The sequence below is a fragment of the Chiloscyllium punctatum genome, chromosome 22, assembly GCF_047496795.1.
Source record: "Chiloscyllium punctatum isolate Juve2018m chromosome 22, sChiPun1.3, whole genome shotgun sequence".
NCBI lineage: Eukaryota > Metazoa > Chordata > Chondrichthyes > Orectolobiformes > Hemiscylliidae > Chiloscyllium > Chiloscyllium punctatum.
In genome coordinates this window covers 40585939-40609987 of record NC_092760.1, presented here as the reverse complement: position 1 = coordinate 40609987, position 24049 = coordinate 40585939, and the positions used below count along the sequence as shown (strand labels likewise).

Below are 24049 nucleotides of genomic sequence, written 5' to 3'. Positions count from 1 at the left end.
ATTCTATTTTATCTTTGTTTCTGTTGCGTAATCAGCTTTTGTTTTGTTGTTAAGGCCAAATTTGCAGCAAATATATACTTAGGTTTCAGTTAAATAAAATGATCCTAACAAGTCAAATCCAGGCAACATACTGTCTGGATTCATACCCTTGGCAAGTAGAAACAAAATCTACAGATTCAATAGAACGTTTTCCGGATTAATGGGAATAGGAAGATCTTTACTCTAGCAATATGTATTCAAACCATTTTGATGCACAGTGCACATTTGCAGAATAAAGACAAAAGATTAAAAATGCACCAGCACTTCAGAAAAAAGGAGGTTTACACTTCTGCTAAATACTTCTGATGTTTTCAGATTTTTTTCTCAGTCTCATTTCATATTTTTTTTATCTAGTGGAAATTTTTGTAATTAACCTGTTCAGAAATGTTGTTATAAATTTCTGAACAAGATGAAACTTGATGCTGACCCTCTCACCCAGAGTAGGGCCACCACCACTGCAGCACAAGTGCCAGCCTAGTAGGCTATGATTGTGGATAGTTCGGAAGAAGAGAGATCATGGACTTGAAATGTAAACTCTGTTTCTCTTGACACCACAACCAGCCCAGCTGAATTTCTCCAGCATTTTTTGCCATCATTTCAGATTTCCAGCATCCACAGTATTTTATTTTATGTACTTGAGAATAGCCTGTGTACTAAAAGAATAATCAAGTTTGTAACTTGTTGATGCAGGATCACAACTGATAAGTTACAAAGCAATTCAGTTAAACACCTGTAATGTAATGTAATTTAATTTATCAGAACAAAAATTGAGTATTTATGATGCAGTACCAGATATCAAAGTACAAAGGGATATGGGAGTGCTAGTCGAGGATTCTCTAAAGGTAACATGCAGGTTGAGTCCATGATTAAGAAAGCGAATGCAATGTTGTCATTTATCTCAAGAGGGTTGGAATATAAAAGCAGAGATGTACTACTAAGACTTTATAAAGCTCTGGTTAGGCCCCATTTGGAGTACTGTGTCCAGTTTTGGTCCCCACATCTCAGGAAGGACATACTGGCACTGGAGCGTGTCCAGCGGAGATTCACACGGATGATCCCTGGAATGGTAGGTCTAACATACAAGGAACGGCTGAGGATCCTGGGATTGTATTCATTGGAGTTTAGAAGATTAAGGGGAGATCTAATAGAAACTTACAAGATAATACATGGCTTGGAAAGGGTGGACGCTAGGAAGTTGTTTCCGTTAGGCGAGGAGACTAGGACCTGTGGACACAGCCTTAGAATTAGAGGGGCTAAATTCAGAACAGAAATGCGGAGACATTTCTTCAGCCAGAGTGTGGTGGGCCTGTGGAATTCATTACCGTAGAGTGCAGTGGATGTCGGGACGCTAAATGTCTTCAAAGCAGAGATTGATAAATTCTTGATGTCACAAGGAATTAAGGGCTACGGGGAGAATGCGGGTAAGTGGAGTTGAAACGTCCATCAGCCATGATTGAATGATGGAGTGGACTCAATGGGCCAAATGGCCTTACTTCCACTCCTATGTCTTATGGTCTTATCATAGTCATTAACTAATTACTGGAATTCATTTACTATTTTTGTGATTTGAGTGTGAATTTTTGTGCTCATTACTGAGTAGTGGTGGGGTCTTTTGTGCTGTGAAGTGGAATATTTTTAGTTCAAGTCTGACTGTCATGCCTGGGTAAGAGGCATTTAGCTTTCTGTACTGTGCTCAAACAGTCTGGTTGTCCAAGCTGTGGCCTCTTGTAACCTGCTTACGCCAAATAAGGGGAACTTTGACACTGGCAACTTTGTTTTGCTTACCCATGTCTGGTCTATGATTATGGTTACTTTAATTTTAAAAGAAAAAGAATTGGTTATAATTTTGTTCTGCTTTGCTTATATTGAGCATGGTGGTGAAGGTGTTGTCAAAGAAAATATTGTAAAAATAAAATTGACCAAAAAGATGGAAATAGCATTATATTGCTGTTATGTATTAAGTGTATTTAAGGGATGTCATGAGCAGAGGTGGAAAGAGGCATTTAAATAAGGTTTGCACTGAAATTTTCTTTGATGTTTATTTGGTGCTTTGTCTTTATATTTTATTTTCTTGTTCTGCAGAAGAATTTGTTACCAAGAGGCCTCTCAGTGCTTTGGTCTGGTTAGCAGCAGAATAGAAGTGTTGGACCCCAGTGGAGGTACCACTGTCCTGAGACCAAGTGCTAGCACTCAGGTAATATCATGTTCATCCTTTGCAAAACAGATATGCATTGAAATATTTAATGCAAAGAAATGAATCTGTTGTTCAGAGATGGAAACGAGTCAAGGAGCAAAGAGATATCATGCTTTTAGAAAAGGGTCTGGCAAAATCAAGGTTAAGTTCTACTAAATTAAAACTGCAGATGGGATCCCAAAGAAGAGAATCAAAACATGAAGGTTATTCACTAAAGCAGGAGTGGAAGACATGCAAGCAGTTAGAGTTGCATTGCTAGAAAATGAAATATGTACAAATTTATGCACTTGTGCTCAGAGGTTTCTATTGGACAAGACCAAGGTGTATTCTCAATCAATTAAGGTTAGGAAGATTAGATTACATTACTTTACAGTGTGGAAACAGGCCCTTCGGCCCAGCATGTCCACACTGACCCACCGAAGCGCAACCTTACCAGAAGATGGTTGATTCGTGTTTAGTATAGGGTATGATGTGGGCAACACAAATTTGATTAGCAATTTGTATAAAGATTGACAGAACACTGGAGGGATAAAGGCATGAATTTGAACAATATTGGTAAAAGTTTCTATGTTTAAAGGAAGTAACATGGGGGTTATGGGGCAATAGAATGTTGCGGAGCTGGAAATAAGGATTCTAAGTATTTGAAATGGCACAGGCTTTGACACAAGACACTGGAACAAAGTGAATGCTACAATTTGTGTGCATTTGGTTTAGCCAGATGAACACCCAGGAAAAATGATGGAGGCAACAATGATGGGCAGCACGGTGGCTCAGTGGTTAGCCTGAAAGCACCAGTGACATGGGTTTGATTCCACTCTTGGGTGACTGTCTACATGGAGTTTGCACGTTCTCCCCGTGTCTGCATAGGTTTCCTTTGGGTGCTGTGGTTTCTCCCACAGTCCAAAGATGTGTAGATTAGGCGGAATGGCCATGCTAAATTGTCTATAGTGTTCAGAGATGTGTAGATTGCATAGATTAGTCTTGGGAAATGCAGAATAACAGGGAATAAGGATGAAGTGGGGGTGGGAGGACAATGGGTCTGGGTGGGATGCTCTTTGGAGGGTTGGTGTATATTCGATTCTACACTGTCGGGTTTCTATGATTCTAACTGCAGAAGTAAGATGCTTTCTGACAAAGGCTGTGATCTTCCCAGTGTTCGAACTGTGAACATTATGTCCCATCCACAAGTTGGTGTCGAAGTGGCAATCAAAGAGCATGGAAATGGTTTAAGGGAGCGATGTAATTTACTTGCAATCTCTGTCTGTGCCACTGATCTTTGAGTTTTGTATCTGCATATTTATATTGAATTGTATATGCATGAAATTATGTATTTGAGGAAGAGAAAGGACTCAAATATTGCAAGACGACAACATTTCTGGGAATATGTTAGCTGTGTTGTGACAGCTAGAAGCTGAACCTAAACATTTTTCACCATTCTAAACCATTCGGAGATTTTGGAGCAATGTGGGAATTCAGTGCAGAGAGGAACAGATGCTTTGGGTTTTTTTTGGTTCATAGTTTGTAAGGTCTTTTGAACAGGATAATTTGAAGGCCAGTATCAGGGGCCCAACACAAAGCCAAGAGTGATGTCACAGGAAAACCGTAAGTTCATTGGTAATCGCTGTGAATATGATCGTCAATTATAGGCAAACTTTCAGATTGAATGTAAATAGAAATATTACAGGTTACAAACTTAAAGAGCAGTAAGAAATTCTTTTTAAAAAATGAAGGACTAAGTAGAGGTGCAGGCTAGGAAATCTGTTGTCGCTGCATTATGTGGGTGCTGGTGGATCCCATTGCAGCTCACAGTGACTACATCTGTATCAAGTGTTAGTTACTTGTAGAAGTTTGGCTCAGATTTGTTGAGCTGGAGTGTGAGTTTCCTGTTTCCTGTTTGGTGCATAGTTTCAGGATATTTCATCTGGATTGCAAAGGAATAGGAAGGGAAAAATCCATTTGTTGTGCTCACATAGCTATCAGTGATATCGAAAGAACAAGGAAGGAGGTTCTGCTGAGGAAATATGAGCATATGGGGGTTGAATTATAAAGCAAAACCCAAAAGATGATCTCTATTTTAGTGAGCCATGAGTTAATTGTCAACAAAAATTAAAAGAAATTTGGTAAAAGATTGATGGGAGAAACTAGTACAAATTGATAGGATGTTGGCACCAGTTCTCAGTAAAAGAGAGAACTATTCTAATGAGACAGGCCCCATTTGAATCATAGTTGGACCAGGGTCCAGGCAAATTGCCTAACTAGGGCTGTACATTATGCTTCAAACTAAATTGTAGGGTGCTGGATTCAATGTACCCTTAGAAAATTAAGCTAAAGGATAAGGTACTGTTGTAGGTTCGTGATGGGTTGATTGTTATCATAAAATAGAAAGAGATAGAATGTATCTATGCCATATTGTACCAAGAATCTATTAAAAATGTAGGGGAATTTGATGATAGAACAAACTTTTGCATCTTAATGCATGAAGCATTCGGAATAAGGTAGACAACGGACAGTGCAAGTCAAGGTAAATTAGTAATCTCATAGCCGTTATGAAAACATAGTTGCAAGGAGATCAAACCTGAAACAGGTGTAATCCCATGGCTCTCCAAAGAAGAACACCTATTGTATATCATTGAACCACTGTCAGGTGATATCCCTGGAGGAATGTGAAAAATAAAAATGTTGGACCAATGGATGCATTACATGTTCATGTTTAAGTAGCCTTACTTAATAGAAACTGAGGTAGCCATCACCTGTTAATTAACTTTTCTTACTTCCATTAACTGTAGAGCAAGGAAAAGAGTAATATGAAGGCATGTTTAATACTCAAAGATGCCAAGTGAGTCGTAAGCCATAGTCGTCATAGGGGTATAATGAATGCCACCATTAAAAAGCACTCATATAAATGTGTAATGATTATGTTACAGATAGCAAAGATCTCTATGCTGCTATGCCCTGTGTTGCTGCTTCATTGTTTTATTGAACTCTTCCTTGTTCTCTTAGGCTCTTTCTACCAGTGTTAGCTCCAGTAAGCTTTTCCCAAGTAGTACTTCACAGCATGAGAGCTCATTTGGGGATGAAGTGGAGGTCCACAATCTACTAATCATAGATCAACATACATTTGAAGGTAAAAATTAGTTCTCAAATAGTGTTAGCAATTATCAAGAGATTCACCAGGTTTCACCAAGCATCTTTCCACCAGCCAGCAAATGCTTTACCACTCCTGTTGTCTTTAGCTTCATTTCAAGCTGCTGATACAAGCATAAATTACTGGCAATTCCAATGGACTATTTCTTCATTAAGTTTACTGTAACATCTTATAGAGCCAGTTATTTATTGTGTTTCATGATTTGGCAGTTGTTAGGAATAAAAAGTATTTTTAAGAAATTGGATTTGAAATAAAATGTGAGGAAAACTGATTTGCTGTTTCAACTGTAAAATTTCTTAACTTTACTACTTTTCACATGTTGAGTAACTTATCAAGTATTTCTAGTTTTTTTTTGTTTTAGATTTCTAGCAGAGTATTTATTTTGTATTTGCACTCAGTTTAAATATGAACTAGCTGATCAAAAAAAAATGTTAGTGTTAATGAATGGATCATAATGTGGAAGCAGGCCATTTGAACCATCAAGTCTACATTGGCCTTTCAAAGAGCATCCCACCCAGACCCATGTAATCCTACGTTTACTATGGCTAATCCACTAAACCTACAAGTCCCTGGGCACTGTGGCAATTTAGCATAGCCAATCCAGCTAACCTGCGCATTTTTGAACTGGAGCACCTGGAGCAAGCATGAGAATGTGCAAGCTCCCCACAGTCGCACGACGGTGGAATTGAACCCTAGTGGCTGTAAGGCAGCTGTGCTAACCACTGCTCAGATATCAGCCAAGATAGTTGAATTAACCTTGTCTTGCTGCTCTGTTAATGTGGTCACCAAAAGAAAATTTCTATAGCAGTCTTACTTTCAGATGACCTGATATTGTCAGTTCATAACCGGTTAGCTTATTTTCAGTGTTATCACTGTTGTAATGCAGTAACATTTAATGCTAAAGGACACTAACAACCTAGGTTACCCCTTTCCCAAAAATGGCAAATGATTGCTTGGGTGTAGGTATCTATCCAACTGTAACATAACTTCATTGAATTTTATTATGACATATTGCTTCTCTTTATTAATTTTGAATGTGTCTAGAACTTATCTGTTACCCACCAAAGGTCTTTGTTTTGCTGGTTTTTTTCTATATTTCTTTGTCTAGAACCTTAGTAATGAAACTTTGGTAGATTTATTTCAGGGAGTTGATACTTGCTAGGCATTCTGGAGTGCCATTGATCAGAGAAATACATTTTGCATTTGTACGGCTAAGTCTATGACTTATTAGCCTGCTGGCCAATATTCCATTTAGTTTAGTCCATTAATTCTAGAATGTTCAAGTTTGGAAAATTGTTTTGGTCATGTTTTTTGAAAACTATCTTTCTACAGCTATTTGGGAACCACAGTAAAGAATTGCTGCTTTCTTGCAGGATGGCAGAAAACCTGAGAAAATCCTACTTTGCCATAGATAACGCAATAGATAGAAAATTACTTCGAGTCATAGAGATGTACAGCATGGAAACAGATCCTTCGGTCCATGCCAACCAGATATCCCAACCCAATCGAGAATTACCCGGCCCATATCCCTCCAAACCCTTCCTATCATATACCCATCCAAATGCCTTTTAAATGTTGCAATTGTACCATACCAGCCTCCAGCACTTCCTCCGGCAGCTCATTCCATACACCTTATCACCTTCTGCGTGAAAAAGTTGCCCCTTAGGTCCCTTTTATATCTTTTCCCTCTCACCCTAAACCTATGCCTTCTAGTTCTGGACTCCCCACCCCAGGAAAGAGACTTTGTCTATTTATCCTATCCATGCCACTCATAATTTTGTAAACCTCTATAAGGTCACCCCTCAGCCTCAGACGCTCTAGGGAAAACAGCCCCAGCCTGTTCAGTCTCTCTCTATAGCTGAAATCCTCCAACACTGGCAACATCCTTGTAAATCTTTTCTGAACCCTTTCAAGTTTCACAACATCTTTCTGATAGGAAGGAGACCAGAATTGCGCGCAATATTCCAACAGTTGCCTAACCAATTTTCTGTACAGCTGCAACATGACCTCCCAACTCCTGTACTCAATACTCTGACCAATAAAGGAAAGCACACCGCCTTCATTATCCTATCTACCTGTGAGTCCACTTTCAAGGAGCTATGAACCTGCACTCCAAGGTCTCTTTGTTCAGCAACACTCCCGAGGACCTTACCATTAAGTAAATAAGTCCTGAGATTTGCTTTCCCAAAATGCAGCACCTCGCATTTATCTGAATTATACTCCATCTGCCACTTCTCAGCCCATTGGCCCATCTGATCAAGATCCTGTTATAATCTGAGGTAGCCTTCTTTGCGGTCCACTACACCTCCAATTTTGGTTTCATCTGCAAACTTGCTAACTGTACCTTTTTATGCTCACATCCAAATCACTTATATAAATGACGAAACGTAGAGGACCCAGCGCTGATCCTTGTGGCACTCCACTGGTCACAGGCCTCTAGTCTGAAAAACAACCCTCCACCACCACCCTCTGTCTTCTATCTTTGAACTTGTTCTGTATCCAAATAGCTAGTTCTCCCTGTATTCCATGAGATCTAACCTTGCTTACCAGTGTCCCATGGGGAACCTTGTCGAACACCTTACTTGCCTAACCTCTAATAATAATGGTGTACAGGTGTGTCAAGGTGAAACTCATTCGGTCTTAATGTTTCATGTAGAATTTATTTTCGCACATTGACTTGTTAATGTACGGTTTGTTTGCTTGGAATTTTATACAAGTATGTCTCATGGAGATATTGTGGTCAGGTGAATTTATTGCACAGTGACAACTGGTTGGCTGGAGAGTTTTAATTATGAAGAGAGATTGGATAGGGTTGTTTCCTTCGAACAGAGAAGACTGAGGTGGGACACGATTGAGATGTATACAAAATTTAACGACATAGATATTGTAAACAGGAAAGAACTTCTCTCCATGGTGACCAGGGAGCATAGGTTTCAGTGTGTGACAGAAGGTTAGAGGGGTTACAAGGAAACATTGTTGTTTTCACTGAGGGAAGCAGGAATCTGGAACTGATGGATAGTAAGAGTGGTTGAGGCAGAAACCCTCAATGTTTGTTTATTTAGATGCGCATTCAAGTCCAAGGGCCAAGTACAAAGTGGAATTAGAATAGTTCAGTAGGTGTTTTGATTGCCACAGACTCAATGGGCTGAATGACTTTTCTGTGCAGTAGACTTCTGTGACTGAGAGTCTACAACGTCAAAGTCATGCTTTACTCTGAAAACGTAGCATGGGGAGACAAAGACAAAATAAAAGAATTGTGCACATTGTCCTGCTATTTTTATTCTAGACATGTTAGTTAAACGGCACTGTGGAAGACTGTTGGTAGCAAATGTTGCTCCAGTTGCCACTGAGCTACATTTAGACTTTTCAGCAGGCATCAGTGCATAGTCATTGGAAACATGAATTTTATTTTCTCTGTACACCAGCAATTTATGCCAATTATAGTACCAAGACTCCTTATCCTGTCTTGCACAAGCTTTTTAAAAAAATCTCAGGTGTTTTAATCTGCATAGACTTTTGTTTAGCCAGGTTGTGTTCAGATTGCCGTTGAGATTATGACACTTACTTTGTTCCCCTTTCCAGTTCTTCATGCTCATCAGTTCCTGCAGAATGAATATGCACTAAGTATTGTGTCCTGCAAGTTGGGCAAAGATCCCAATACTTACTTCATTGTAGGTACAGCGATGGTATATCCTGAAGAAGCAGAACCAAAACAAGGACGTATTATAGTATTCCAGTACTCTGATGGTAAGTCAAGTATTGATTTCTTTCTCTTGTGTTGTTTCTGACAAGTCCAACTACTTGTATTTTTCTTCAGGTTTCCAAGCCCCTTATCTCCGAAACATGAAGATTATGGCATTAGTCTGTGAGAAGCAATGTGATTGCTTCTGACCTAAGTATTCTTCCTACATCATGACTAAGTCTTCCTGAACTATCAAATTCTATGGCAATGAAATCCGTAGAGTTCCTGTAGTAATATTATTAATTAATACTGACTTATTCTCCTTCCTGACCTGTTCCTGAGAAATAATGGCCCATAATTACCTCCCCATGCTTTCAACTATGCAAATTTAGGAATAATGCAGAACTAATCTGGATCTGTTTCCAGGTTTTTGTGGAACTGTATTTTTTTAATCCCTATTTTTGACGTAGCAGTAGATTTTATATTATTGCCTGTCTCTTCCATCCTTTCTCAAATACAATTAGAATAGATGTGATACAGCTGGAGCAATTAGAAGATTATTTGTTCAGCCGATTAGTTCAGGGTATTTACCAATCACGACATTTCCAGGATACCCTACACCCTTATGAATGCACTTCATTTTAAAAGACCAGAGATGATATTTTAGCTAACATATTGTTTCATTCAACAGGCAAACTTCAGACAATAGCAGAGAAAGAAGTAAAAGGTGCCGTGTATTCTATGGTGGAGTTCAATGGCAAGTTGCTAGCAAGCATCAATAGCACGGTACTTGAGTCCATAAGATTTTCAGAATATTTCTTTGCTGGGGTAGCATGAAGTCTGACTGTTCAAAATGGTCTCTCGTTGAATGTGAATTGGTCAGTGATGCAGGCTGTTGTTCTAGTGGAAAAACAGACTTTTTTCCCTGTTAAAAATTGGCATGTAAATTGGTTCAAAATTTCTTTCTTTGTTCTTCAGCTTCAAATGGAGCTTCTGGAGCTTCACGTAATCTCTCAGTAACCATTTTTCTTTGATGCAGGAAGGTCTACAACTTTGCGTTGCTTGTCTGTATTTTTAAATATTTTTAAAAATCTCTCTCCTTGGGCTGGAGGAAGATTTAAAACCTCAGTTCCACTTGGTTTCTGACTGCATACTAACCAGTCACAGCCAATTCTGCCACCCCACTTACATTTCACAATATGAGAATGGAGTCAATAATTTAACCTATTGAGTCTAAGTGTGCAACTATTCGAAATTGGTTTTCTAAAATTGATATGTATCTCTCAAAGTTCATAACACTTGCACATATATAGGTTGGAATTATGCAGCTCAGTGCACCTGAGTAAATAAAAATACGTTCTTGCATTTATCACTTGCTGTATGCTGAAACAACTCTAGTCATTGGCAGGGGCATTGTTCCGTAGTTCCTTCTGTACAATTGAGTGCAATGACTAGGTAAATGCGACAAGTATCTGCACCAATAGCACTTACCAAACAGCAGTGGATGAATGACCTGTTGTTGCAATTGGCTGACTGAAAAATGTAGTGCAGGACCTTGACAGAATTTTTTACCTCGAAGTGGTGGCAAAAATTTTTAAATCCTGCATGAAAACTGAAAGTATTGAACCGTAACTTTTTGACAGTACCAATATAATGAGAAAGGTCAGTGCTGATAGTAACTTTATGTACTTCATGTAATTAATGTTCTTCACAGATTAGATGGATGTTTTTAATACAAGTAGATGTTGAGTTAAAAATTCACATTCGTTATCACGTACTAAAATCCTAGTAACTGCTTTTTCTCAACATTTGTCTCAATGCTTTTTTTGTATCAGGTAGATGGGACCAAATCTTGATGTATTCACACTGAGTTGTATGCAAGATATGAAAAAGTAACAAGATTATTTTCACTATAGGTGCGATTATATGAATGGACAGCTGAAAAAGAGCTACGCACAGAGTGCAATCACTACAATAATATCATGGCCCTCTATCTGAAAACAAAGGGAGACTTTATCTTAGTAGGAGACTTAATGCGTTCAGTGCTGCTGCTTGCCTATAAACCAATGGAAGGGAATTTTGAAGAGGTATAGTGCAGCTTGAGTTTATATTACATTTTTTGTTTTTTTTTTCCCAGTTTTCTGCTCAGAAAGAGCTAGCACATGTTGGTCAATAATGTACAGGTGCAGAAATATTGTGGTGTACACTCCTCTATTAGCAAATGGACTTATCCTCACTTAAAGTCTGTATTCACACTTTTGAATGAAAGGTCATTGATAAAAGGTGGGATGATTTGCGAAAATTATTTTTGCCCACCTTCCCTAATCCAAGGATGCTAAAACCACTTTTGATTCCCTAGCTGTTATAGATCTATAGAGATGTACGGCATGGAAACAAATCCTCCTGTCCAACTCATCTATGCTGACTTATCTAAGCCCCACTTCCCACCATTTGGCCCATATCCCCCTCAACCCTTCCTATTCACATACCCAGTTGAAGAGTGTGGTGCTGGAAAGGTACATCCGGTCCAGCAGCATCTGAGGAGCAGGAGAGTCGACGTCGATTCTCCTGCTCCTCGGATGCTGCCTGACTGGCTGTGCTTTTCCAACACTACAGTCTTCGACTCTGATCTCCAGCATCTGCAGTGCTCACTTTTTCCTATTCATATGCCTATCCAGATGCCTTTTAAATATAATTGTAACAGCTTCCTCCACTTCCTCTGGCAGCTCATTCTGTATACGCACCACGCTCTGCAAGGAAAAAGTTGCACCTTCGATTCCTTTTAAGACTTTCGCCTCACTTTAAATCTATCCTGTCTAGTTTTGGGCTCCCCTACTCTGGGGAAAAGATTTTGACTATTCACCCTATCCATGCCCCTCATGATTTTGTAAAACACTGATGCTCCAGGGAGAATAGCCCCAGCCCCCCTCTGTCGCTCAAACCCTCCAACCCTGACAACATTCTTATAAATCTTTCTGAACCCTTTCTAGGTTTGATTTGATTTCATTGTAACTAACTAACTGGACGCCCCTCAGAAGTCTTATGTGCAGTCATCTGATTTGAGTATTGGTACATTACCGTGCCCAGATTAAATTACCTTAGGGTATAAAAGAAGCTCTGATTGTCCTTTTTGACCACAGGTGTGTTGTAAGATGACTGCTGATTTTGTACCTTTTTTATTAATTGGTTAATGGATAGTCTAAGCAATCAGCCTAATTTCAATGCAGGGTGAATTACTGCCAAAAAAACTCAACAGTACGATATCATCAATTTAGGATAATTAAGATGACCTGACATGAATTTAAGGGAACATCATGCCTGAATAATGTTTGACATTTCTGAGAAAGTGTCAAGATTGCTGAGTGAAGGTAGTGCTTTTGATTAGACATAGGAGCAGAAATGAGGCCGTTCAGCCCATCGAGTCTGCTCTGCCCATTCAATCATGATTGATATGTTTCTTAACCCCATTCTCCTGCTTTCTCCCTGTAACCCTTGATCCCCTTGATACTCAAGAACCTATCTATCTCCGTCTTAAATATACGGTAGTCCTCCCATACCTGGATGGGATATGTTCTAAGACCTATCCCGGAAGCCCGATACAGTGAATTGGGACAAACCCATTCGTTTAAATAGTAAATTGATCTTTCCGGCTGCCTGCTGGTCCCTGGTTCTGGAAGGTTCTCTATAATATGTTCAGCCCAGGGTAAACCGTGGTTAACTGAAACATCAGAAAACGATTCCGTGGTTACGGGGATCGCCCTGTACTCAGTGATTTGGCCTCCACAGCCTTCTGTGGCATTGAATTCCATAGATTCACCACTCTCTGGCTGAGGTAGCCCACATGATTTAGCTTTTTCTTTTTCACTTGTGGGACACCGCCATTGCTGACTAGCAAGATCACACTGGCAGGCTGTTAAGGTGCAAACTCATAGGATATAAGTAGTAGTGGCAGCAGGTTACATCCAAAGTTGGGTTGTCAGGTCGCTAAAGGGTAAGGGTTTTGGTGGCAAGGTTACTTTCTTTCTTTGAGATTCAACATTAGATCCTTTGCTTTTTGCATTATACTATATGTAACAAAATTTGCCCTAGATCTAGGGGAATGATGTGCAAGTTTGCACATGAAACAAAAATAGGCCATGTGCTTGATAAGAAATAAGGCTGAACATAACAACTAGCCAAGCAAAGCCTGAGGTAATGTATTTAGAGAGAGCAAGCAAAGTCAATAGAAACAAAAATGAATTAATAAGCTTTTATTTATACATAGAAAAAGTGAAGTAGAAATATAATATTGCTTTAAATTACAATTTACATCACATCACTGATGAAGGGTTTATGTCTGAAATGTTGACTGTCTTGCTCCTTTGATGCTGCCTGACCTGCTGTGCTTTTCCAGCACTACACTTTTTGACTGTAACTCTCCAGCATCTGCAGTCCTCACTTTCTCCTTTAAATTACATGGTACATCTTAAACATGTTAAATACAAAAGTTCATTAAAATCCTGAAAAATTGCACTGTTTAACAAGGTATATGACTGTTCCATGAGTGCACGAGGGCAGCTGAGCTGCACACAGAGGTTATTACCTGACTCTGACCTGAATCATCTTAAACATTTGGTGTGAATTGTACATCAGAACACAATAGCATGGAAAAAAAAAACTTTCTCAGTGTAATATTTATGTACAGGATGATGCCTTGATACACAAATGTTGATCTGTTATCTGAGAAGAACTAGGGTGAACTTTTGCATGAGACATTTGGTAAATTCCAGATTTTTTTGGCCAAAAAAAAGGTCTAGTGTACAGAGTGAATGCAATAATAGTGCAAGGGAACAGTATGAATCTGGGTGTGCATGCCTACAGATTCCTGAAGGTAGCAGGACAGATAGAGATGTTTACAAAAACATAAGTGTACTATATTGATCAAGGCTAGGTTAGAATAGGGATGTTACAATACAGTGCCTCTATAACGTGCTGCAGTTTAGTTCTGTTACCACATTTACAGGAACAATGTGATCACACTAGATTGAGTGCAGAGGAGATTCTTCAGGATATTGCTAGGAGTAGGAAACTTCAGCTTCAAGGAAGAAGTAGGTTGAGACTGTTTTAATTTGCAACCAAGGACGTTTGGGAGATATAATTGAAATATAAAATTTGAGGTGCCTACACCAGAGAGGATAGGAAGGTCCCATTTCCAATGAAATTTTTTGTGGTCAGCTGTAAGTGGGTCCCTTCCCTTGTGTTATATTTGAAACTTTGAACCCATAATTGCCCATCATTATTTATGACTGACTGAACCTTCATGTTCATGAAGTTTTGACTTGACCCAAATAAGCGTTTTGTATCTGCGTAGATATTTATCATTTGTACCCTTTCCCTTTCGTCCTCCCAAGTGTAAAACAAAATATTGTTTTGAAAAATGTGACTCCTATACAAGAGGATCATAGATATTGAACTGATATTGTTCTGAATGTCTTTTTCTCTTTCAACAAAAAAAATGTCCAAAACATGCCTTCACCATTGCAAAGGATTTTTATAGCGTGTTTCTAAGATATTCAAACATACTTCTGCGAACTTAAAGCACTTTGTGGTTTCTATGGAAATATGATGACCAGTTTGTACATAAGGAATTTCCAGAAGTAGCAGGAAGTTAAACCACCAGTATATATGTCTTAGTTGGTGAAATTGTTTGTTTTAATCTAAAATCTTGTCCGTGGTATTGGAAGTAGATTAAATAGTGGATTGCATCAAATAAGCATTGGCTGAGTTTAGCATCTCATTGTACAGCACAAGTATCTGTCTGCCTTTTGGTATTAGTATATTAATAAAAGACATGTTAAAATGTATTTTGCTTTTTCTATATAAGATTGCCCGAGATTTCAACCCTAACTGGATGAGTGCTGTTGAAATACTGGATGATGACAACTTCCTGGGTGCTGAAAACTCTTTCAACTTATTTGTGTGTCAGAAAGACAGGTGAGCAGGTTCTGAGAGAGACCGTCCATATATCGTTGCATGTATTCAGCCTGTTGTATGCTGAGTATGATCAAATCTCAGGCAAGGGGTGTATGATCACAGCAAGTATGAGTACCCTTAAGATGAGAAGACACTGATAGAAATAGGCCATTCAGCCCACTTAAGTCAGCATCTGCAGTTCTCACTTTCTCTCAATTATAATCAGCACTGAAATTCCAACAATACTTGGCAGATTCAATGAGATCATACCTGACCTGATAATCCTCCTCCACTTTCCTGCCTTTCCCCATAACCATTAATTCCCTCACTGGTTTTAAAAACTTTGTCTCAGCCTTGTATACACTAATCCAGCCTCAACAACCCTCTGTGGTAAAGTATTCCACAGATTCACAACCTTTGAGGAGATTAAATTCCCCCTCTTCTCTGTCTTAAATATGCAAACCATTATTCTGAGATTATACTCTCTGGTCTTAGACTATCCCACAAAGGGGATATGACTTTTCCACATCTACCCTGTCAAGTCCTGTTAGAATTGTCAAGTAGGTCACCCCTCATCCTCTGTTCTTTCAATGAGTACATGCCCAATTCACTCCACCTTTCCTCATAAGACACTCCTTCAAATCTTGGTATTGGTCTAACGAACCTTCTTTGGACTGCCTCCAGGGTCAGTTTATCTTCAAGAAGGGACCCAGAACTGTTCTTGGTATTCCAGATGTAATCTGACCTAGTGCCTTGTACAATTTTAGCAAACCCTCCCTACTTTTATATTCCATTCCCTTTTCAATAAAGGCCAAATTCCATTCACTTTCTCAATTAACTGCTGAACTTGGATGCTAGCGTTTTGTGATTCATGTAACAAGAACACCTAAACCCCTATACAGTCTTTTAACCATTTAAATAGTTTGATCCTCCTCTTGCTGTCAAAACGTATTCCTCATGTTTTCCAATTTGTCAAGTTTTTTGCCCGCTCACTTAACCTGTTTTATCCTCCTGGAGACTAATCCTCACCATTTGCCTTCCCACCTATTTTTGTCATCCACAAACCTGGCTGTAGTACATTCATTTTCCTCATCTAAATCATTATGATAGATTGTAAACAATTGCAGGATGAATCCCCAACCAGCTTTAAAACGTTCAGACCCATTTGAAGATGTGTTTTTGGCAAATTTGGAAGTTAAGTTTAAACATGTAGTTTTGGCCGCTCCATTTAGAAAGGTTATTCAGGCTTGTTTCATGTTCAGGTGCAAGAGCTGGCTGCTTGGACATGTGCACAATTATAACCAGAGTAAAGAGTGTAGTGCTGGAAAAGCACAGCAGGTCAGGCAGTAGCCAAGGAACAGGAGAATCGACATTTCGGGCATAAGCCCTTCATCAGGCATTATTCATGGTGAAGGGCTTATGCTCGAAACGCCGATTCTCCTGCTCCTCGGATGCTGCCTGACCTGTGTTTTCCAGCACCACACTCTCAACTCTGATCTCCAGCTTCTCCAGTCCTCACTTTATTGCAATTATAACCAGCACTGAAATTCCACCAATACCTGGCAGAATTTCCAACTCGACCCTCATTCAACTTCAACTGTTTGATTGGAATTTGAAAGGGTTAGCAGTTGGTAGTAGAACCTACATCTGATATTTAGCTTTGGGACCAAAGACTAATCAAGAGACTGTCATTCATTAAGACTATAAATTTTTTTCAGTTCTTGAAAGCATTCATCTATTTTGTGTGTTAATTTCTTGATTATACTTTTTAGTTTTATTCTAAATTATCTATTTTGCATAAGTTTGTTACATTTTTGTATTTTTACATTGCCACATAGGAACAGAATGAAATTTTAATTTGAGAATTATAAACATAGTTTCACATAGGTTCTTTCCACAAAATAGTGTACGTTCTTGTATGCTTCTTTGTACTCAGCTGACCTCAAGCTGACAATAAACCTGAAAAACATGTTTCTATCTTACATGCTTTGGGGAACTGAGATCAATTATAATAGAAACATCCGCCTTCCTATCAAATTAAGAATGAGGGACACCCTCCCCACCCCGCCTCCCATTTGATTCAGGATGGAAATATAATGACAGGCCACTTATTGACACTTGGCTTGTCAAGTTAGTTACATATGTGTTCGGTTTTATTTTGTGGAAGAAATCTAAAACTAAGTCAAGGTTGAATTATGGCGTTCTCCAATTGGCTGTCAGAAATTTAACAGTTTGTACTATTTCTGCATAATACTCTAATGTGAGCTTGTACTGTACCATTATGGGATTAAACCTTTCAATCTGCTTTTTCTAGCCAGTCATCCTAACTTTTACCTTCCTCAAATTAAGAACATTTATACCATCTCCCATATTCTTGCTTCCCCTTGCCTCTGTCACAGTATTTTCCACTGGCTTCTCATAGTTGGATGATTTAGCTCAGTTACTTTTTCTGGTTCACCTGAGTTAAGTGTTTCAGCCAGGTTATATTCCCTTCTGCCTCAATTACATATTAATAACTATTCCACTTGCCACTATATCCTAGCCTTCAATAAAATTCCTTTATTCGATTGCCTGTTTTGCTTCTAACCTACAAGTACTCATCAGTCACTTCCCTTTCCTATTTTTCTTCCAGATGAATGTTGAATGTTTTCCTCGCCATGTAGAGTGTTCTGAGAGAATGTTTTCTCTGAGGGGCAGAGCAGAAATACCAATTGAATACTGAATCTGCAGTGAGTTCTGCCACCTTCAACCACAAAGCGAGAGCTAATACAATTGTACATGCAGAAATAGTTCTTTGTTTCTGTTTTCAGTGCGGCTACAACAGATGAAGAAAGGCAACACCTCCAAGAAGTGGGGTTGTTCCATCTTGGCGAGTTTGTTAATGTGTTCTGTCATGGATCTCTGGTAATGCAGAATCTTGGTGAGACTTCCACACCTACACTGGGTTCGGTATTGTTTGGTACAGTCAACGGCATGATTGGTGAGTTTACACAGGAATATTGAAGGCTGCTTGAAAAGATCAAACTCTGGCACAGAGTGCTTAATCCAGCAACAGCAACAAAAGCTTGCACTTATGTAACTTGTTTCAGGGAATTAAATATTCCAAAGTGCTTCACAAATGATTTAGCAAATCATTTGAGCAAAATATGAAGTTAATAGAACAAATAGAGGCTTGTTAAAGCAGCATCAAGAGTTTAGGCCAAGGTATTTGACGTATGACCATTGGTTGTTGTGAAGGTGTAGGTGTGGACTGTACCTTTTGAGAGACTGGAAGCTGGCATGGATGTAGAGAGGCACAGTATGCTGAAAGAATTTAAAATGTAACATTTGACTAAAACCAATAGTGCAGCCGAGATGCCATGGTACACGACAAATTCAAATTTGGCCAATCAGTTTAAATTATGCCCCAAATTACCAAAATCCAATCTAATTTGAATTTAGTGTTTTGATGACATCAAACCAATTAAATATCAGATCTTTTGGGGTATAAGACCAAACATTTTGAACAGTTCGGGGAAGACTGCCAAAAACACTTAAGTATAGACTGCTCAACAAATAGCCCTCTGAAAGGTACTTATCTGTAATACTATTGGACTAATATTGTCAAGTGGGAGGTAAAAGATAGGTTTGAGAGAAAGGAGTTGTAAATAGTGGTTCTAATGTTCTCTGTTGGACTTAAAGAATAAAATAGTTAAATTTTACTTTAAATAGTGACCTTTGGGATAGTTCTTGGCCTCGCAAAATTTAATAGATTGTGGCGCGAGGTGAGCTTCTCTGTGTGTTGGGTTTAAATTAGCAGAAGGGTTTAACCATGTCGTAACAATGGTAAAACAAAATACACAGGAAATCAGACTTGGAGTATTCGAGTAGAAAATAACTTTTACTTCCTAACAAAGTGAAAGTCTGATAGAATAGTGCCTTTTACTTAGATTTTGAGGGATGACACAGGATGAACTTTACAGTATGAACCTTTTACAATTGATGTCACCTCGTGTCATAATTTAATTCTGAATGGTTAAGAGTTGATGTAGAAAATGAAGAAGAGTCGGTGCTGTTTCCATTTTCTTGGAGGAAATGTTTTGCATAGTCATTCACTGCTTCGAATACTGATTTGAATATTTGCAAAGAAGTAACTAGCAATGTGATTGGAAAGTTGCAATTTTATTGAAATGCAGAGAAATGTTGACTCTTAGTTAAATCAATTGCATGCAAATAATGGACGTTAACTTGCAATTCACTTGATTCCCTATAATTAGATACAGACTGAAACTGTGGTTGTTTGGTTAGGTGATGTATATTTGTATTATATTGTCATGACTCTGGACAATTCTAGCTTGCATGAGGTATAGTAGCTAGTACACTTATAAAAGGTCTCTGACTTATTACTTAAGAGTCACATCTTTGATTTATAGACTAATAGTCAATAACCAATGGCAGTCTGTTTCTTGTTACTAACTAAAGTTCCATTTGGACATAACAGGCTGCAGTTATTCTGCACAAAAGCTGTAACCCACAGCTCTGCAAACAATGAGCATTAAATTACTTGCTTTCAACCGTGCTGCAATCCTTGAATTTCACCGGTCAGCTGACCTTTGACTATTTCCCAATTGACTCGGTCAAAAGCCTTGGTCAGGTTGATGAAGGCCATGTAGTGGTTGATGTCTCCCTGCATTTCTCTTAGCGTTGCTGAGCAATGAAAATCATGTCCATAATTCCATGGTTTGTTCAGAAGCCATACTGGCTTTTAGGACGATTTCCTCCAAGACTGGAAGAAGGTGCCTAGTGAGGATTTGGTTGATGGTCTTCCCAGTGTTGGAACTGTAGGAAGATTTCAGTAGTTCCCACCTTGTCGTCTTTTGTGAAGGCACTTTTAGCATTCCTGAGATCGACAGGAATTTCTTCATCCTAGATTTTAAGGCACAATTGATGTGGATGTCAGATAATTTCTGCTGCTCTGTTTGAAAATATCTGCTGGAACCCAATCTACTTTTGCAGCCTTTTTATTCTTCCTGTTCCTAATGGATGAGGTTTCAACATCTGCCAAAGATCATCTTTGGGGTTAGAGAATTGCATCATACACATACACATACACATCCTTGTTGATAATTGTGTTATCACTTAGTTTTTGAAATATTGTCTCCATCAGAAATAGATGTATTATCTATCACTCACAAGGGTGACAACTTTACTCTGCAGTCTAAGACCAAAAGTGTTGGGCTTGTACATTGCCTCTGTGGCACCGAAGAAATCCTGGATGTTGTGCTCATCAGCAAGGAATTTCAGCTCCTTAGTTTTCTCAATTCGCCATTGGTTCTTTATTTACCTTGTTGTTCTTTGCAACTCCACTTCTGTTTGAGTTGTCCTCTTTGCCTCATTGGTGATGCCAGGTGCAAAGAGCTTTTGCCTTATTTCCAATTAAGTCATGGATGATGTGGCCATTCTTGTCAAACAAGTCTTGTTTCCTTTGTCTTGTAGCAATTGATAGTAAATGTTATCCACTGAAGTAGCCAATTTAAGTGCATATGAAACGTTGAATGAATGAAAAGTGCAGAAATGCTTACTTAAACTCTTATTTTTAAGTTTCCCAAAGAACATGAAAGCTAGTTCATTTTTAGCAATGATTTACCTGCTTACGTTCCTGGTGGATATTGATGTGCAGTTAGTTTAATAATACTTCCTATGGATAATGATGGAAGGTATATGTTCTTTATCTTGGGCAGCTAAGGAAACTAAAAAGGATTAATACTACTTTTGCTTCTGAAACATGGTTGTTTGGACACATTGGATAAGGGATTCTATATTCTAATAGAAGTACTGAAGATAGTATGCAATTGAATGCTATAGGGTCATAGACTCATTGTCAGAGAAGTAGGCCATTTGATCTGAGTTCGCATGGTTTTCTGTTGAACAGTCCAATAGCATTCATCTCATTGCTTTATCCTTGTACTCTTGAAGTTTGTTTCTCTTAATTTCTTTTTGAAATCATTGATCATTTCTGTTCCAGCTATCCTTGTTAGCAAAGAGTTCCCAGGTCAGTGATATGTTGATAATAGTGCATTGTGGGATATGAGTTGTAATATTTTGTGGGATATAACTTGTAATATTTGTACAGATCTTTTACTTCTATAATTTTGTTTTGTGTGGATACTGATTAGATCGCAACAGGCAGCATCAGTGCTGATGTGACAAACCTAACCACTCAGTTTCTAGCTAAGTGAGTCCCTTCTCCTGTTCTTGGGATGGCTACAGAATGGTAAAGTTAGAGCAGAGAAGGAAGCCACGTAGTGTTTGGCAGGGCTCATTTTGAGAGCAACTCAGTTTGAACCTCTTCTGTTTTTTCCCATAACCTAGAAAATATTTTCTCTTCTTTCCAAATCACTATTGGAAGTCTTAATTAAATGCAGAACAATTTGTTTAAAAATGGCCCTCCATCTGGTGTAACAAGTTGGCTAGTTCTGAAATAGGATTTATCAAAGTTTCTATCTGCAGTACAAACTCAGTGACAAATCCTGCGCATATAAAAAGAAAGTTTAGTGTACAGGTATTCACTTATAATATGTAATTAATATGCCCACAAGCAGGGTCTTGAAGCAATCTAGTGCTTTTTTTATGGAGAGAAGAGGCACTGTCTGGATATGTAACTTTAGAATATCATCAATGATTCCTATGGTTACAGTACTATTGACAACCAAGGATATGTCAGCAGTCCTTTTCTACAAAAGAATTTAAAATTGCCTGACGTGCTTAGTAATAGCTGGATATAAGTCATTTCCAAAATGGAAAGTCACTCTGCCAGACTCAAGATCAGGGGGCCAAAAGTATATAAACTGAGAAAGTATTTTTAAAAATCTAAGTGGAAACGGACAGAAGAGTCAGAAACAGTGAAAAATAATCCCACTTTGTTTGAGTAAGTTCAATATAACAATCTCATTTTTTAAAACCAAACTTCAAATGTATGCAATGTTATTTCACAAGTTTGGTTATCTTCTTAATTGTTTTACAGGCCTGGTTACCTCCTTGTCTGAGAGCTGGTACAACTTCCTTTTGGAAGTTCAAAATCGACTGAATAAAGTTATCAAAAGTGTGGGCAAGATCGAACATTCATTATATCCTTTCCATGAAGTCAGTTGGTCATTTTAGATTGTTGATGTTATCAAATGGTCAAGAATGGATACTCAGCTCCCCATTTGTCTCCAGAATCTGTTTCACGCATTCACTGTAGTGGAAACTGTTCCAACTCAGCGATTCAGGATTCCCAGGGTGCTTGAATTTATTCTTTCTCAGGATGTTGATATTGTTAACAAGGTCAGTATTTATTCTGCATCATTCATTGCCGTTGAGCTTTCTTGAACAATTGCAGATTGTTCTGTCTAAGTACCCCTAGGCTGTCTGTTGCATGGTATTCAATTTGGAAGTCCACATCTACCACATAAACAACATTACCCTCATCAGCTCTCACTGTTAGCTGTTACTTGTTAACCCACATATTTCCATATGACTGTTTAATTCTATCCTAAAGGTTTCCCCACCACTGAATTTGACTAATTTCTGGGTTTATCCATGCAGCCCTTCTTTTGAACATGAGTGTTACACCTGCAATTCTGCAGTCCTCTGACACCACCCAAAGCTCAGGGGAAGTTGCCATACATGGAACCATGGAGCAGGTACATTGCCTGACACCCATCAAAGGCACTTTTTCTAGACTTTATGATAGAGTTGTACTTTAGCCCTACTCGAAGAGTGCTTCCGAGAACATCTCTGGATCACCCGCACCAATCAACCCCACCGCCCCGTAGCTGAACATTTCAACTCCTCCCACTTTGCTGAGGACATGCAGGTCCTGGGCTGCCTCCATTACCACCTGACACCTGGAGGAAGAACGCCTCATCTTCCACCTTGGGCCCCTCCAACCCCATGGCATCAAGGTGGACTTCACCACTTTCCTCATTTTCCCCTCCCCCACCTTACCCCAGTTCCAGTCTTCCAGCTCAGCACCGTCCTCGTGATCTGTCCCATCGGTCAATCGTCCTTCTCGTCTATCCGATCCACCCTTCTCTCTGATCTATCACCTTCACCCCTACCTCCATCTACCAATTGCACCTTCAGCTACCTACCCCTCCTACTCCCATTTATCTTTCCATCCTTGAGGCGAAACATTGATTTTCCTGCTCCTCAGATGCTGCCTCACCTGCTTTGCTTTTCCAGCACCCCCACTAATCTTGACTCTGATCTCCAGCATCTGCAGTGCTCACTTTTGCCTTCAGCCCATCATGTCCATTCCGAGTCATCAAGTACTTATCTACTCAGGTTCCATTTTCCAGCATTTGGTCTGTAGCCTTTTATGCTGTGGTGCTTCTAGTATTTCTGTACATACTTCTAAAATATTATAGTCGTTCCTGAATCTACTATCCTGTAGGCAGCAACTTCCCAATACCTACCAACCTCTAGTGCAAACATTTTGTCCTAATAATGCCTCACGTGTCTTGTTATTGAGAAAATGTTAGAATCTATTATAAAGGATTACATAATGGAACATTTAGAAATAGGTAATGATCAAGCAGAGTCAGCATTGCTTCACAAAGAGGAAGTCATGCCTGACAAACTTGCTACTTCCTGAAAGTACTGTGATAAGTAGAATTGAAGACAGGCAAGCAATGGGTATGATATAATTTGGATTTCATAAGGTTGGCGTTTGGTAAGATACCACAGGTTGGGCCATTTAAGATAAGAATGCATGGTGTTGGAGGTAGTATATTAAAAATGGTTGGAGGATTGGCTAACTGATAGACAGAGTTGAGGTAAGGAAATATTTTAACTTGTGGAGTACCACAAGGATCAGAGCTGAGGGCACAATTTATTTATCATGTGCCTTACTGATTTGGATGAGGAAGGTGAATGACTATATGCAAGTATGCTGATAACGCAACTAGGTGAGAAGGTAACTGGTGCGGATGATTTAGTCTGCTGATAAAGGGAATGGGGCAAAAATTGGCAAATGGAATATAGTGTGGGGAAAATTAGTTTAAGATTGTGCATT

At 38.9% G+C, this 24049-nt stretch overlaps 1 protein-coding gene across 3 annotated transcripts in view; it reads left to right on the top strand.

Annotated features, from left to right (window-relative positions):
* Positions 1–24049, top strand: part of ddb1 (damage-specific DNA binding protein 1) — an 86643-nt gene that overhangs the window by 53538 nt on the left and 9056 nt on the right. For all 3 annotated transcript variants that reach the window (XM_072592096.1, XM_072592093.1, XM_072592094.1), the window contains exons 18-25: positions 2122–2233; positions 5234–5357; positions 8961–9125; positions 9752–9846; positions 10977–11147; positions 14924–15033; positions 17823–17992; positions 22016–22118. In XM_072592096.1, the coding sequence (XP_072448197.1) occupies positions 2122–2233; positions 5234–5357; positions 8961–9125; positions 9752–9846; positions 10977–11147; positions 14924–15033; positions 17823–17992; positions 22016–22118 (1050 nt within the window). The remainder of the gene's footprint in view (positions 1–2121; positions 2234–5233; positions 5358–8960; positions 9126–9751; positions 9847–10976; positions 11148–14923; positions 15034–17822; positions 17993–22015; positions 22119–24049) is intronic.